The 13,526-nt window shown below is 34.7% G+C and overlaps 1 protein-coding gene across 3 annotated transcripts in view; it reads right to left on the bottom strand.

Annotated features, from left to right (window-relative positions):
• bgm (acyl-CoA synthetase bubblegum family member 1) overlaps positions 1-13,526 on the bottom strand; it is a 25,596-nt gene extending 12,070 nt beyond the window's left edge. Inside the window, exons 1-3 of one of the 3 annotated variants that reach the window (XM_046635495.1) lie at positions 13,369-13,526; positions 8,568-8,638; positions 1,215-1,281 (exon numbers count right to left, since the gene is read on the bottom strand). In XM_046635495.1, the coding sequence (XP_046491451.1) occupies positions 1,215-1,281; positions 8,568-8,633 (133 nt within the window). In that variant the 5' untranslated portion in view covers positions 8,634-8,638; positions 13,369-13,526. Of the gene's footprint in view, positions 1-1,214; positions 1,282-5,873; positions 6,002-8,567; positions 8,639-11,324; positions 11,471-13,368 lie in introns of those variants that run through there. The other 2 variants (XM_046635494.2, XM_046635496.2) reach the window with 2 other exon arrangements.

Here is a 13,526-nt window from a genome sequence, read left to right as displayed (position 1 = left end):
TTTGTATCATTCAATTTGTGAAGACACGACAGACAATATGACTGACATCGAAAGAAAAGAAAAGAAAATCTCTCGGTAAATTCTTACTCGGTAATGTTCTGAATTCAACCGGTTTTTATTTCTTTTAGTGTTGATGGTTAAATAGGCGTAGGAGATAATTGCACAGAAATTCACATTGATTCAAATATTTCGATATTATCCATGAACATAGTTGAATGACTTTAGAACACTCAGAATAAAATATCCGAAAAACACGGTAATCATTGTTTGCATGCTAATTTTCGCGGGGCTTTGATAACATTAAAATCTCCTCACCGTGAATATTGGATTTATATGGTAATCTGACAATAGGGTATGCAATAAAAAAACTTGCAGCAATATAATTATATATACACAGTGTTTCCGAGTAAATGCCGCAGTATGTTGGATTGCCACCACTGAGGGGCACAAATATCGTTAAGACAGACCTACCGAGTTATCGGTAGAACTTTTAACGCGCTATCTGATGGGTTACGTACCGATAACTCGGTGGGTCTGTTTTAACGATACTTGTGCCCCTAATTGGGAGGCAACCTGACATACTGTAGCGTTCACTCAGAAACACCCTGTATATTAGAGTGACCAGCAATCATAGAAACTTTGGCAATCTGGAAATTTGGAAGCCTCAGCGAATTTTATCGCGGCTCTCGATTTTTTTCAATCAAAGCTCAGTTAATAGAAAATTTAACCAAGCGTCGACTGAAGATGAACAAAGACTCTCAGCTCTGGATGAGCCTGCAAGTCAAACTGAGTGATCCTGAAGATAATTGGAGATCCCTTTGCTAACGACGCTCTGGTGGGAGTGTATAAAAAATGAGTTGTAAGCGGAGGATACAGAAATTTCGGCCAAACCTTGTTTATAAAAATTCATCGTACCGCTTTCGCAGGGTTTGGCGATCCTCGAATTATAACGCAAAGTTTTGTAAATTTTACACACCGGCGAAATAAAAATAGGCTGTAAAAGATGGTGGTGTTGAAATCGGCGAAAATTCACCGGTGGCGACTAATATACAACAATATTTGTGGTAAATGCGAAAATTTAACATTACATAATGTTGCGAGTAAATAAAAATCAGATTTGGTGTTAGGTTGACACTACATTATACTGCTCTACAGAATTTTGCATTGGCCACTAACTGAACACCCTGTATGTATATGGTGTTCTCGACACTCACCGTCTAGGTCTGTTTGGCTTGAAATGGCGAATTCGACCCCAGAGCCGTTTGCAGCAGCTGTTGATCTCTGAAAGATAGGAAGTGAGGTCAACTTAAGCAAATTTAATACGTGATGATGACGAAATTTGCGATACATTTAGAGTAAGTTTAACGTAATTGATCCACAAGACTTTCTGCGTTAATAGAAAACGTGCTGTTCTTAAGGAAGTGCCTGTTCGAAATAACGTCACTGCTGAATACAGACTCAATACAGTTAACTGAAAACTGCAATAAAATTCAATCTAAAATTCATATCTCTTTTGCAATCAACCGATTGCCAAATGTTAAGCAAAGTTTTGAAGAAGATACATTAGACTTTTAGGAAAAATATGTTATTGCTATATTTCGTTAAAAAAGTATACTCATTTGGGGCTTTGAAAATCAAAAAATTCGGAGAGCTGAAGTATGGAAAAACTTGATGAAAAGGCTGCGAAATATTGTTTTTAAAGTATGTATACTTTTCTGGTTGCGAGGTACAATATATATTATAAAAAAAAGTTATTCGATTAGTATTCATTTTTCTTCTCTTCTGCCACTATACATATAATGGGTGTAAACAAACTATGGAAATCGTGGCTGTGAATATTTATATGATCATTCACGCTCCGTCAGCGTCATTATAAGTGGAATACATGCATGTTAGCAACAAACAAATAAAGTTGACAATGTCACTCACTAACTCAATAGTATAGTTTAAATTTCGCCTGAGCTGGGTATCCATCTCAGTCTATCGGTCTAGAATTAAATCGATCGAATCTTGAAGTATACTTTACACAAAACAAAAAACTTTCGATTAGTTTAAAAAATATGAGGTTCAATTCCGGTCGGATTTCATGTGCTGTTGCCTAAATGCAACAGTAATCTGTTTGTTCAGGCTACCGGTGTTTTCATTTAAATAAGGCCTCGTCTTAACTTTATCGTTAGGCCGATATAAAATTATTGCAACTGTTGCAAGAAAGTATAAAGTCATTTTCATTTTATACCCAGAACGATATTTTATTAGCTGCGGTAAAAAATAAAAATAGTCCAAGACTGTATGGTAAACAGAACCCGAAATTTTTCTCGGTGTAATCGCAGTTTCAGTCAACGGAACAAGGTCGATAGAATGCTATAAAATACACTGCTCTAAAGTGCGTTTCGCAAAACTGGATCTCGGCATAATATAGCTCTTAATTTTGAAAAACTCCGACTTTGACAACAGATCGCAGCTCCCACACCGACGAGGTATAAAAAATATCAAACGATTATCAAAATACCGTCTTTACGTTACAAATGCAATACGTTACAAAAGCTTGTCCCAAAGCACTCTAAAGCTGCTTCGAGCGTATGCCTCGGATATGTACCAAAGATAGACAGCCTGAGCGGTTTTTTTGTCGAAGCCGAAAAGGAACACCCTGCATACCAGAGAGACACAGAAAATGACCCAGAGCTGCTCGTCTTTACCGACTGATTCGACCCCACATTTTTTCCTCATAATAAATTGACGTAGTTCGATATTCAAATAAATACCGTATATATGTGATAATTTAAACGTGCTTGTACCCTTTCAGGTCAGTAAGAACAGTTTTTCGATTCAAAAATTCAACGTCACCCATAGTGATCCCCTTTGGTTAATTAACTCCTTTATGTAGCTACGCTCAAGGCAATGAGACTTTGCTCGGAGGTATTTATGAATCAAGTCTCTATCGCAATGCTAAATTTGTGAATTTATGAATGGAATGAAAAAAGGGCAGCACCGTTACGAGAAATATTCAAAGAAAATTGTCACCCCAGGGGAATAGATTATAAGTAATGAATTTTTAATCGCTTCGACCAAATCGCTAAGAAAGCATTGATATCTTGGAGATTCAATCAAACTGATACATTTTCCGGTAACGATGTTGCAATTGATAGGTGATTATTTTTTCACTAAATCCAGATTTAGTAGTACAGTAGTCATTGGCTAACAACAAGTTTCCATCTGGTTCTGAATCCCGCTGAATCTAAATGCTCAACATGCGGTAAACGTCAAACAATGACAGCATTGGTACAAGAGATAGTTCCATGCAATTAGAGTTTAAAAAAAGGTAGATTTTGAATTGTGTTTCAGATTGAAACGCAGTAATTCACTCAATTCATATAATTAAACAAGAACGGTTATATGTATATTACAGTTTTTATGTTTACACAATATATGCACCTGGGTTTGAGCTCGCTGATTGGTTGAGGAATAGTTTTGACTAACTCAACAGCGGTGAAATTATAACAGTATGAAAAATGTGAGGTTCAAAATAAACCGCCAGGCATTGTACAGCAAAAACCCGTTACGTTCAACTTTTCCTTGGTAAGAATGCACGACCTTCTCCCACTACTACTGCAAACGCCAATGCTCGAAACATTTCTGCGGGACGAAACGTAATGAATCAAAGTTTCAAAAAATGTCAACCCACTTCACTTGCATCCAACTAAAAAAGTCCCCGTGAGGTACGAATTTTCTTTTACATTAGTCGATTTCGCTAGAGCTAAATACAAATATGACAAGATGATACCTAAAAAACCGCTGAAAATCATAAATTTTTCATTTTCCAATTATAAATGTTTCGAATATTTAGGTATTTCACTTCAAAGTTATTCTCATTTATATTTCAATATTGCCATGCTCTTTGAAAAACGCATAGCTGAAGTTTCACTGTATTAATGACAACAGAGGCCGTATTATTTTCAATTTTTTAAAACACCAATAGCACATCGTTCGTACAATTTTTTTGCCACAATAGTTAATTTTATAAATCGACAAAATTTTATGTAAATCATCAATAATGAAAATATTTTGTACGCGAATACTGAATTTTTTGGTACTAAATGATATTCGCAACTCATAACGGATTCATGAAAATTCAATCAATTACCTAGTTTCCATTGTGTTTCAGATATTTTCTGTATTAACATCACATTGATTTTAGTTAAATTAAACTCGATCAGCTTCGGTTATATTTTTTAAACCGTTGTGCCATAATCTTTTTGTTTGAAGGACGAACATCCAAGTGCAAGAAATTGCGTAATCACGATCAAAGCTTTGGACGAAGAGAATCTGAGAAAATGTAGAGCGACATTGAAAAAGGTCAAAATTCAATAGATATCATGGCTCCTAAAAACCGTTGAATATTCAACGAATTGATGATGCTGAAGCTAGCCGCCGATTTATAAAAAGTTCTCACATGCACTGATTTTCATGTAAATACCACTCGAAACAATGGAGTTTTAGATTCTAATACTTACCCACTGATTCGTATAGTTTGATCATGCAAAATTACTATATTACGTTACATGTGCAGAAAGTTGTTGTTTCCCGATGAGTGTAAAGTTTGCAAATTTACCACAAAAGCGAGTGCTATTTTCGCACGATTCTTTCCAACATATCTGCGAACAAAAGTTTGAATCGAGAAGCAACAAAGGCGCCACTGATGGCGCGTAAGATTTGAATCAGGTTGTCTACGCTGAATGACGCAGTGTGTAAAATTGAATTATACGAAAGTGCGCATGCGCCAAAAAAGTATCCTAATGTGTATAACCGAGCATATCAGAGTTGCGCGCGTGCGCCAACGTCGTTTTACAGAACCGTTGGGAAATCAGGCCATTACGCACGCTCCACGACATCGAAAATCGAACTTTTCCGGATGGTGTTGGAAAATTAGTTACGAAGTTGATTGCACGAGGCGGATGCGACCATTTGTCGCACTAGTATCACGTACTACTTTTTGTAAAGAGTGCAGGAAATGTCCCTCTGTTGTTAAAAAAACGTGCGCAAAAGTAACTAGGGTGTTAAAATAGCGTGTAGAAAAGTAACTAGTGGGTATAAGAGACTGTAGTCGATTACAGGCACCAAGCGAAGAACTTTTGATGCACATGTTACAAAAAATACGTTTCGCTATTTGGTAAATTCCACTTGTGGTTACGTCACTTAACATTTTGCTCGGATAAATTATTCAAATTTATTGCGAAACCGAACGCAAAGTTATACTGAAAAAATACATGATAATTTCCCTATAAATTCAGCCAGCAACAAAACCTTGATATATTATTATTTCCATTTCATTGCCTGTCCAAAAATAACTGCCATATGCAAAGATAGAATTTGAAATTCTCAAGTTACGACTTACTTCGAGGAACTGCGTAAAAAGCTCAGTCCACAATCAACCGACGAATGATTTCCTGAGTCGATATGTATACTTCAGTATCGACTGTAAGGCTTTATAAAACTGCCGATTGTGAGTTATATATTGTTAAAAAAAAACATATCCGTAATGACTGTAATATTGTGAGTTAGTTGTAAAGCAATTCTAACTGTACACATTGAATTAAACATAAACTGACGAATCCACGATGAAGAAATAAAATCGAGGAAAAAATTGCGTAATATGAAATTGGCGAATGACTGGTTTGATCAGCCGATCGTATGATGAGCAGCATATCGATTATAAAAACCACTATAATATCTGAGTCTTGGCTTAGACTGTTGAAAGTTCATTGATAAGAACTATATATGACTTTAATCGCCGTTAACTCTCGATATCAGTATAACGTATCTGAACTGACGCGTTTCTCAATCTTTTATATACTGAAACTTTTTAAACCGCTTACCATTTCTTCTTCCAGAGCTAGGTGGTATAACGAATGCAGCAACGTCGAACTTTGGCGGACGACTGATCAACATCTGCGTCAAAACGCAAACGTTCGACCGATCGTCCCGTCGGTTAGATTAAAAATTTCGATTTCCTAACTGCTTACGGCGTGTCGATCATGATATTCTTGCATGCTTGCTCTTGGTCATTTTTTTTTTCTTTCTTTTTTTAATTTTGTATCTTTTTCTTCACATTCTAGTCGAACTATAATTTAGTGCGTAATTTTAACGAAAAATATAACGTGAAATCCAATTGGCAATATCTTTACAGCAATGCTTTTGGTACTGTATGCATTTTAGCGACCGATTTTACCGATATTTATACAAGAAGATATACAGGCTGAGTCAGTACAAACTCCGAGAATAGGAGGAGCTTAGGCAATCAATAGTGGCCACCCCGCAGCCAATCATACGAGTGATTAGATGGATTTTCATGATTTTCGTGAAAAGTGTTCAAACTGAGGGGCGTCTTGTTTGATTCAAAACTCAAGTTAGAATTCCCTTGGGGGGCGACATTTTGGGCGGTCTAAAATCACACCTGTTTTTAGGAATTTTTTTCTAAAGAATATAAAAACACTTGGAGGAATTTGAGTTTGAGAGCTTTATTATTTGCAGTTTCAAGAACATTTTAGAATTTTTTCATCGAATTTAATAAAAAAAAAAAAAATGGCGGCATGGCGCATATAAGTAGCGAACGACTACGTTTTAATCCGATGGGACAGATTGCTCGGTCAATTTTTATCCGATCGATTTGAAATTTCGACAAAATGTGTAACTTGTTGATCGACTCAAGCTCCTGGCTAAATTTTTGAATTTCAATCCCAAGATATTGTTATAAAAATTTTTTTAACAATTTTTTTTTCATAGAAAGAAGAAATTTTGTGCTCATAATCTTCTATAGGCTGTGGAAATTTTTTTTTTTTTCAACATCGGGGCTGCGAGTTCGAACCCGAAAAGGTGTTCTTGGAACAAAAGAAATTTGCTACCTGTTACAAGTTGGACAGTGACGTCAATACACCAACGCAAAAGACCTCGAGTTCACTGTCGTTCGCTACTTATACGCGGCATGCCTCTATTTTGTTATTAATTTCAATAAAAAAAATTCTAAAGTCTTCTTGAATCAATAAATAATAAAGCCCTCAAACTCAAATTGCTCCAAGTGTTTTTATTTCCTTTAAAGAAACTCCTAAAAGTAGGTATGATTTTAGACCGTCCAAGCTGTATCCCCCCCCCCACCTCTCCCGCTCCTCCTTAAAAAACCAGTGGGCATTTGAAGAGAGCAATGATTTAGAACACACTCGACACTGTTGAGTATAACTTGTTTCTATCACTAATAATTCATCAGAGGAGCCAACTAATTTCACAAACATTTGGGCGGCGATGATAGTTGAAAACGTCGAAGAATTTGTTGATAAGTTTCTTATTTACTCGTTTGACTGGTTGCGGGGCAGCATATGTTGAGTAGCTATAATAAATTCCTTCTGTTTTCAGAGATTGTACCGACTCAACCTGTATACAACGAGAAAGTTGTAATCAATGAATAAACCTGCAGCGTAAACGATCAAGTGCGTCAGTAAATTTAATCACTACAAGACGAGTGGATTGTAAATTATACGTTATCGCATTCATTTATGTAAGTCCTGTCCTTCGATACTTGTATACGTATATGATTGATCGTGACCTTCACGAAGAACTTGAAAGAGAATCTTGTATATTTCGAGAAATTTCTCATCCCGTCCAAATTATTTGTGTGTACATATTATCGTTTCATTTGACATTCGTTGCGTTTATTGCATACCCATATATTTTCAAATCTACACATATGCACTCCCAATTATTATGACTTTTTTCTACACCTGCACATTTTAAAAATGTACTCAAAAAGTGAACCCGTACAACACGCAATGTATATTAGGGTGCTTCGGAAAGAAATGACTTACGAATTTTCAAAAGTTTCTCCACCTCAAAAGTTTGCTTAACTTAGAAGAAGGATTCTCTTTCTTTTTTTTTTTTAATATTTCGAAAAACATGTCGCAGCATCTCGATTATTATTTATTTGCCGACATTTATATTCAACCTAACGATCACCATCCGTAACATTACAAGCTGTCGAACTGAAATTTTATTTTCCGTCTTCTTTGCGACGTAAATTCATATTTTGATCGATGTAAGAAATAATGCGAATTTTTCTTCACTTTCCTTCGTAAATTGAAGCAGAGAAAAAAAATTTTTTTTATTAAAGTGAAAAATCAAACGAGAAACATTTTCCATATAACTTAGAACTCTCATATTTTCCCATAATATTTCTTTTAACATGAACAAATTTTTTTGAGGGTGCCACGTTGGACAATCGTTATTATACATAAATTGTTCACTTTTTCTAGACTGGTGATCGACTGATGGCCACGTCAGCTAATGGCTCTGAAATTACCTCACACGGATGTAATATCTAAGATTTGTATTATAATCCGAAAGCCACTTCTCTCGTTATTCCATTAACTAACTCCAAAATAAAATTGTTGTAATAAACCTAATGCATAATGTATTATATGTACATTCAAGATCGTGGCAACATGATGCTTACCATTATCTGCGAGAATACGAACTTTGATCAAATTCTATATCTTCGTTTTTATCCATCTCTAAAATCTCACCTTTGATTCTGTTACGTAAGCGTTCGTCGCATGGCCGTTTAGCAACAATACTTCCTCCGTCGACATTTTATCTGCAATAAAAATGAGATGTATCTAGTATATACTATATATATATATATATATATATATATATATATATATATATATATATATATGTATATATATAAGTTCAATGTATTCATTTAAAATCTACCGATTTATCCAGTTTATCATCATTCATGTTCGACATCTTCGATTATATTTAATGTATTACCTAGATGGACTATTCCAAGCAATTTCAAGTTCACCATTACCAATTATTATTTTAACTTCAGTTTTTTTGTAATACTTTCAAATACGACATTCCGAAGTTGGAATCTGTTGAACTTTGAATTTTAAGGCTACTTCTAAACCACTTTTGGCAGTGTTACCAAATCTGAAATTGCTTCCTAGAATTTTTTGAAATAATTCTCCGATTTTTCAAATTGAGACATAACGGTAGTAAATAATTTATAACTTTTAAACCAATTATAACACCACTTTTCGCAAGGTTTTAAAATTTTTCCAATCTTGCGTTGAAAGTTTTACCGTAATTTGTTCAATTTTCTAAGGGACCACAATTTTATAATATTCAGTAATATACGGATTTAAATTTTGTGACAATTCCACGAGGTATCAGACGATTTTTAATGAGGCTTTTCTATAAAATTTTCAAACAAATTTCGGTAATCAGATTTTGACGTGGTGCTATGAATTTCCATAGAATAAAAAGAATGTGTGCTCAAAATTCTTCTAATAATTCCACTAAGATTTCAGGTATTTTTACGAAGAATTGAAGGCGAGTTATTTACAATTACAGATATACCGCATACGAATAACTTTTATCCTTTCTCCCACTGATTATTTATGCTATATATACCTATACCGCAGCGGATGATGTGACGCGGTCAAAGTCCACGCTAAGATTTTAGCGGTTTTCGCTATCGTAATTATCACTATAGTCTATACTACGCGAATGCGTGTAATACTATGCACATATGTGCAATAGTCTCCTACAAAAATTTGATATGAAAATTTCACAAAAAAAACTTGTCCATCTCTTTTCCTGGGAAACTATTCCTATTCATCAGGTTAAACGGTAGGGAGCATTTGAAAAAATGATTGATTTTTTTTTTTGTATACCGATGCGACAATATTGACTTGCGGTATAATTCTGATGCGGAAAATTTTTTTTCCAAGCAATCGCGTAGCTCAAAAAATATATTATTTAAAACAAGAAGGAAAAACATTATCAGGTTTGATGCGTCGCACAGATACCGATACGCAAGGCGTTGTAAAGACTTTGCATTCTTGATTCTGACGGTGATAATAATAATTTAATCCTTTATGCTTGTGCTTGCTGCATGCGTAAAGAATAAATATGTACCTACTTCGGTTTTAAATGAAATAACAGAGATGGTCCAATGTTTAAAATGAAACACAGGCTTCCTAGTCAGTCTTACCTAACATAAATAATTGATCAACTTTTGTTTAAATATTAATTTTACCTATTTATGGTTCAACTTGACATCACAAAATATATCCATTGCCATTGCCCGCGGCATTAGACGCGCATATAAAAATACAGACGTAATATCAAAGATTTACACATGTAAGAACTCAATTAAATATCATTGAAATTTTTAACCTCAACTTCGTGTCGCATAAAATTTTTCCGACTAAGGAATTCAACGAGGTTTAAATTAGTAATATTATAGTGACGAAACATTCGCGAATAAATCACTATTTTCTTAATTTTACAATGATTTTGAAGGAACTAAGATCTCGAAATACGAGTGTGTCTTGTTTTATTACGGTTTACTAACTTTCAGACAGTTACGAAATAGCAAAATAACGGTTTTTCCTTAGCACGAATCGTTACGATAACGTTACTAACTTCAATATAACGAAATTCATTTGTTATTCAAATTAAACTTTTGTAGCACGGATACCTCGACCAATGATTTCGACCCGAAATTATGCACTCATTATCATTAGACTTTTACACAACAACAAGTTTATAAGAGCCGTTGGATCAAACAAATGATTAGGTTTACATTTTATATACATATTTTCATTGGGCGTTCAAAATGTCAGTAATTTTTTAATCGTTTCAATTAAATGGTTCAATTATATTTCAATCATGGTTTTTCAAGCTTTTACCAGCAAATTTGCTCATTGTCAACAAAAAAAAAGAAAAAAATATCACTACAGATTTTACATGCTAGATAAAAAAAAAAGAAAAAAAAAGGGTTATACTCTGAACAAATTTGGATATCCCTGAATTTTTTTTTTATTTTACGCTTTGGTACAAAATCATTACAATAACAATACAGATATGGTAAGAAAAATATAGTCACATGCAAATTAATATCAACAATGAAACTTGGAATATTTCATTCAAATTAACGAACAGTTTCAACACTTTCAAGTCATCTCTTTTTTTTTTTTTTTATCATATAGGCCACGTAATTTTTAGTCGAACTTTTATTTGTAGTGACGATTAACAGAATGATGTGCGGACAAATAAAACTCACGCCAGAATTTGGAAAAGCACGAGAAAGAAAATCGCGTTATTCGATTCGACACTTTTCGAAATTATCAAGGTTCGATGTTTATAAGTGCTTATTCGTAAATTATTAGAACACCGTTCGTACTATCCTACACTTATAATATCGGTGGATTAATGATTACTGCATTGGTGGGGTGCAACAATGCCGTACTACATATTTTATATACCTTTGCAAAGTAAAATCACCATCGTAGGTAGCGTAGTCGGTATAATACAAGCACTTCCTTCTCGCGTGTCACCTCATACGATACTAGGGCTAACGCTGTAAAGAGTAAACGCGGTGGTGTGACATCCCTGGAAATCAATAGACCAAGGTATCACACCATTATTGGCGGGAAATTTGAACCCTGCAGTCGTACGCCGCAACAACAAAAGAAGAACTCCGAAGTGATCTTTGTTCGTACTTTGTACTTTTTCACGTAACCGCGTGTAATCTGCATAATGAGACGATATTAAGTGGTGTGTGCATACACGCATACATAATCTATGATTAAGATCTCATGAACGTTTTTGTAAGTGTAGGTTAACGTTTGGAAGTATTGTGAGAAAACGCGTTTTCACTGTCCTGATGATAAATAAGCAATTACAAGAAAGGTATAATAATGTTTGTTCGCCTATCAAGTACCCGGGGTTTTAATTTTTTTTTTTTTTTTTTTTTTTTCCGTTACCTAATAATCAACGCGATTGCATACAATTTATCAGGTAGAAGTGACGCTGCGGTATTTCTGTATCTGTGAACGATAAAATTGAAAAAAAAAAAAGAAAATGCATGACGTGTGTTTTCTCATCAGCAAAGCAGTTAAATTATTTCCGTGCCCGATGATAATCGATGAAATAATTTTTTAAATGCTATAATTATACTTGGCACCATAAGCCGATTTTTCATTCTCCGAAACAGAGATTTGAAAATATATTTTTCCGTTGTTGATGTTTTACCTTCATTGGTACGATCTATGTCTCATAGATGTTTGCGGTTTCGATAACATTTTTACGTTTCATCACCTTTCGTGATATAAGAAATGTATTGATTTTGGTCGCAAAACGTTTATTATAATTTCATCGAATCTTTACGGTTTTGAACCTTTAAAATACGAAAACCAGGTTACTAGGGAAAGGTCGGTACGTCTGTCTGTCAATCTGCCCGACAAACTGCCGCGACGATCTCGGAATCGGCTAAATGAACAAATCCGAAACTTACAGGATTTTAAAAGAAAATGATGGGCATGAAAAATGATCAAGTCTTGTTTAATTTGAACTTCAGGTTCTAGCGGTAATGAATCGATTTTCAATGTTTTCCCGACAAACCTACACTTTTGCTCTCTATTACTTTTTCTAACTGAACGGTTATATTTCGACAAGTTTATTTATTTACTTGAAAAAGATTTATAAATTTTTTGTTTATCGTGTAAAATTGAAGAAAAAAAATTATGCACATTTTTCCCCGTTTTTCTAGTATCGCGATGAAACTAGTTTTTCTGGTTTGTTATACCGAATGAAGTTTATCTATTCGTTGTTTTTCTATTTTTTTGCGGTATAAAATCACATATCGTGCGTAGGGATTTAAAGAACTCACAATGTTTGTCTTTACCGTAAAAGTATGTTCCTTATCTGGAACATCACAGGTGTGACGAAATGCAGCGCCCCCGACCAATATAATAAACTAATTGTTATTAATGGGATTTACATTTTACATTGAACGCATCACCTGATTATATATGTTATAAATATACACACGTACATAGAAACACACACATCCATATACGATACCTCGTGTAAGTTGATAAGATATGCATGACCAATATTGGTCTGCACAACAAGAAGAGTTTTTAATATTTTTGCGTTCCACTTATATTATCACTGATAACTGATGAGGTTTTCTGTACACTATTCCACAACTGTAAAAATCAAATGCTTCACGGATGCTCAGAAACTAAACTACTCGACAAAAGCAGGTCTAATGGTGCAAAGAAAAAAAAAAAAAAAAGACGCAACACAAAATTTGAAAAGAAAATTTTTTTTTCAAAAGGCAATACAAAGCAATCGGTAGAATGATATACGTGCACTTGGAAGAAGGTATACGTGGTATGTGGCAAACGGACTGAATGGAGAAGGTAAACAACGGTATAGCTCAACCAAAAGTGGAACGAGCAACGGTATAACTACTTCATTTATAAACTAAACAGTATTACATCTCGATCCACGCATACTCACAGCTGTGTTGGATGCTGCTAAGTCGGTTGCCTGCAGCCAGCTGAGTTTCGTATTTTTCTATGTATACGCTAAGTCGACGACCGGCGGAGTTCCGCACTGGTTAACGGACGGAGTTCAACTGAGGAGTAAACGGCGCGAGGCATACAGCGTGTCACGTG

This window comes from Neodiprion pinetum, chromosome 7 (genome assembly GCF_021155775.2).
Source record: "Neodiprion pinetum isolate iyNeoPine1 chromosome 7, iyNeoPine1.2, whole genome shotgun sequence".
Classification (NCBI taxonomy): Eukaryota; Metazoa; Arthropoda; class Insecta; order Hymenoptera; family Diprionidae; genus Neodiprion; species Neodiprion pinetum.
Note: the sequence above shows the minus strand (reverse complement) of the source record. Positions and strands in the feature narration are given on the sequence as shown.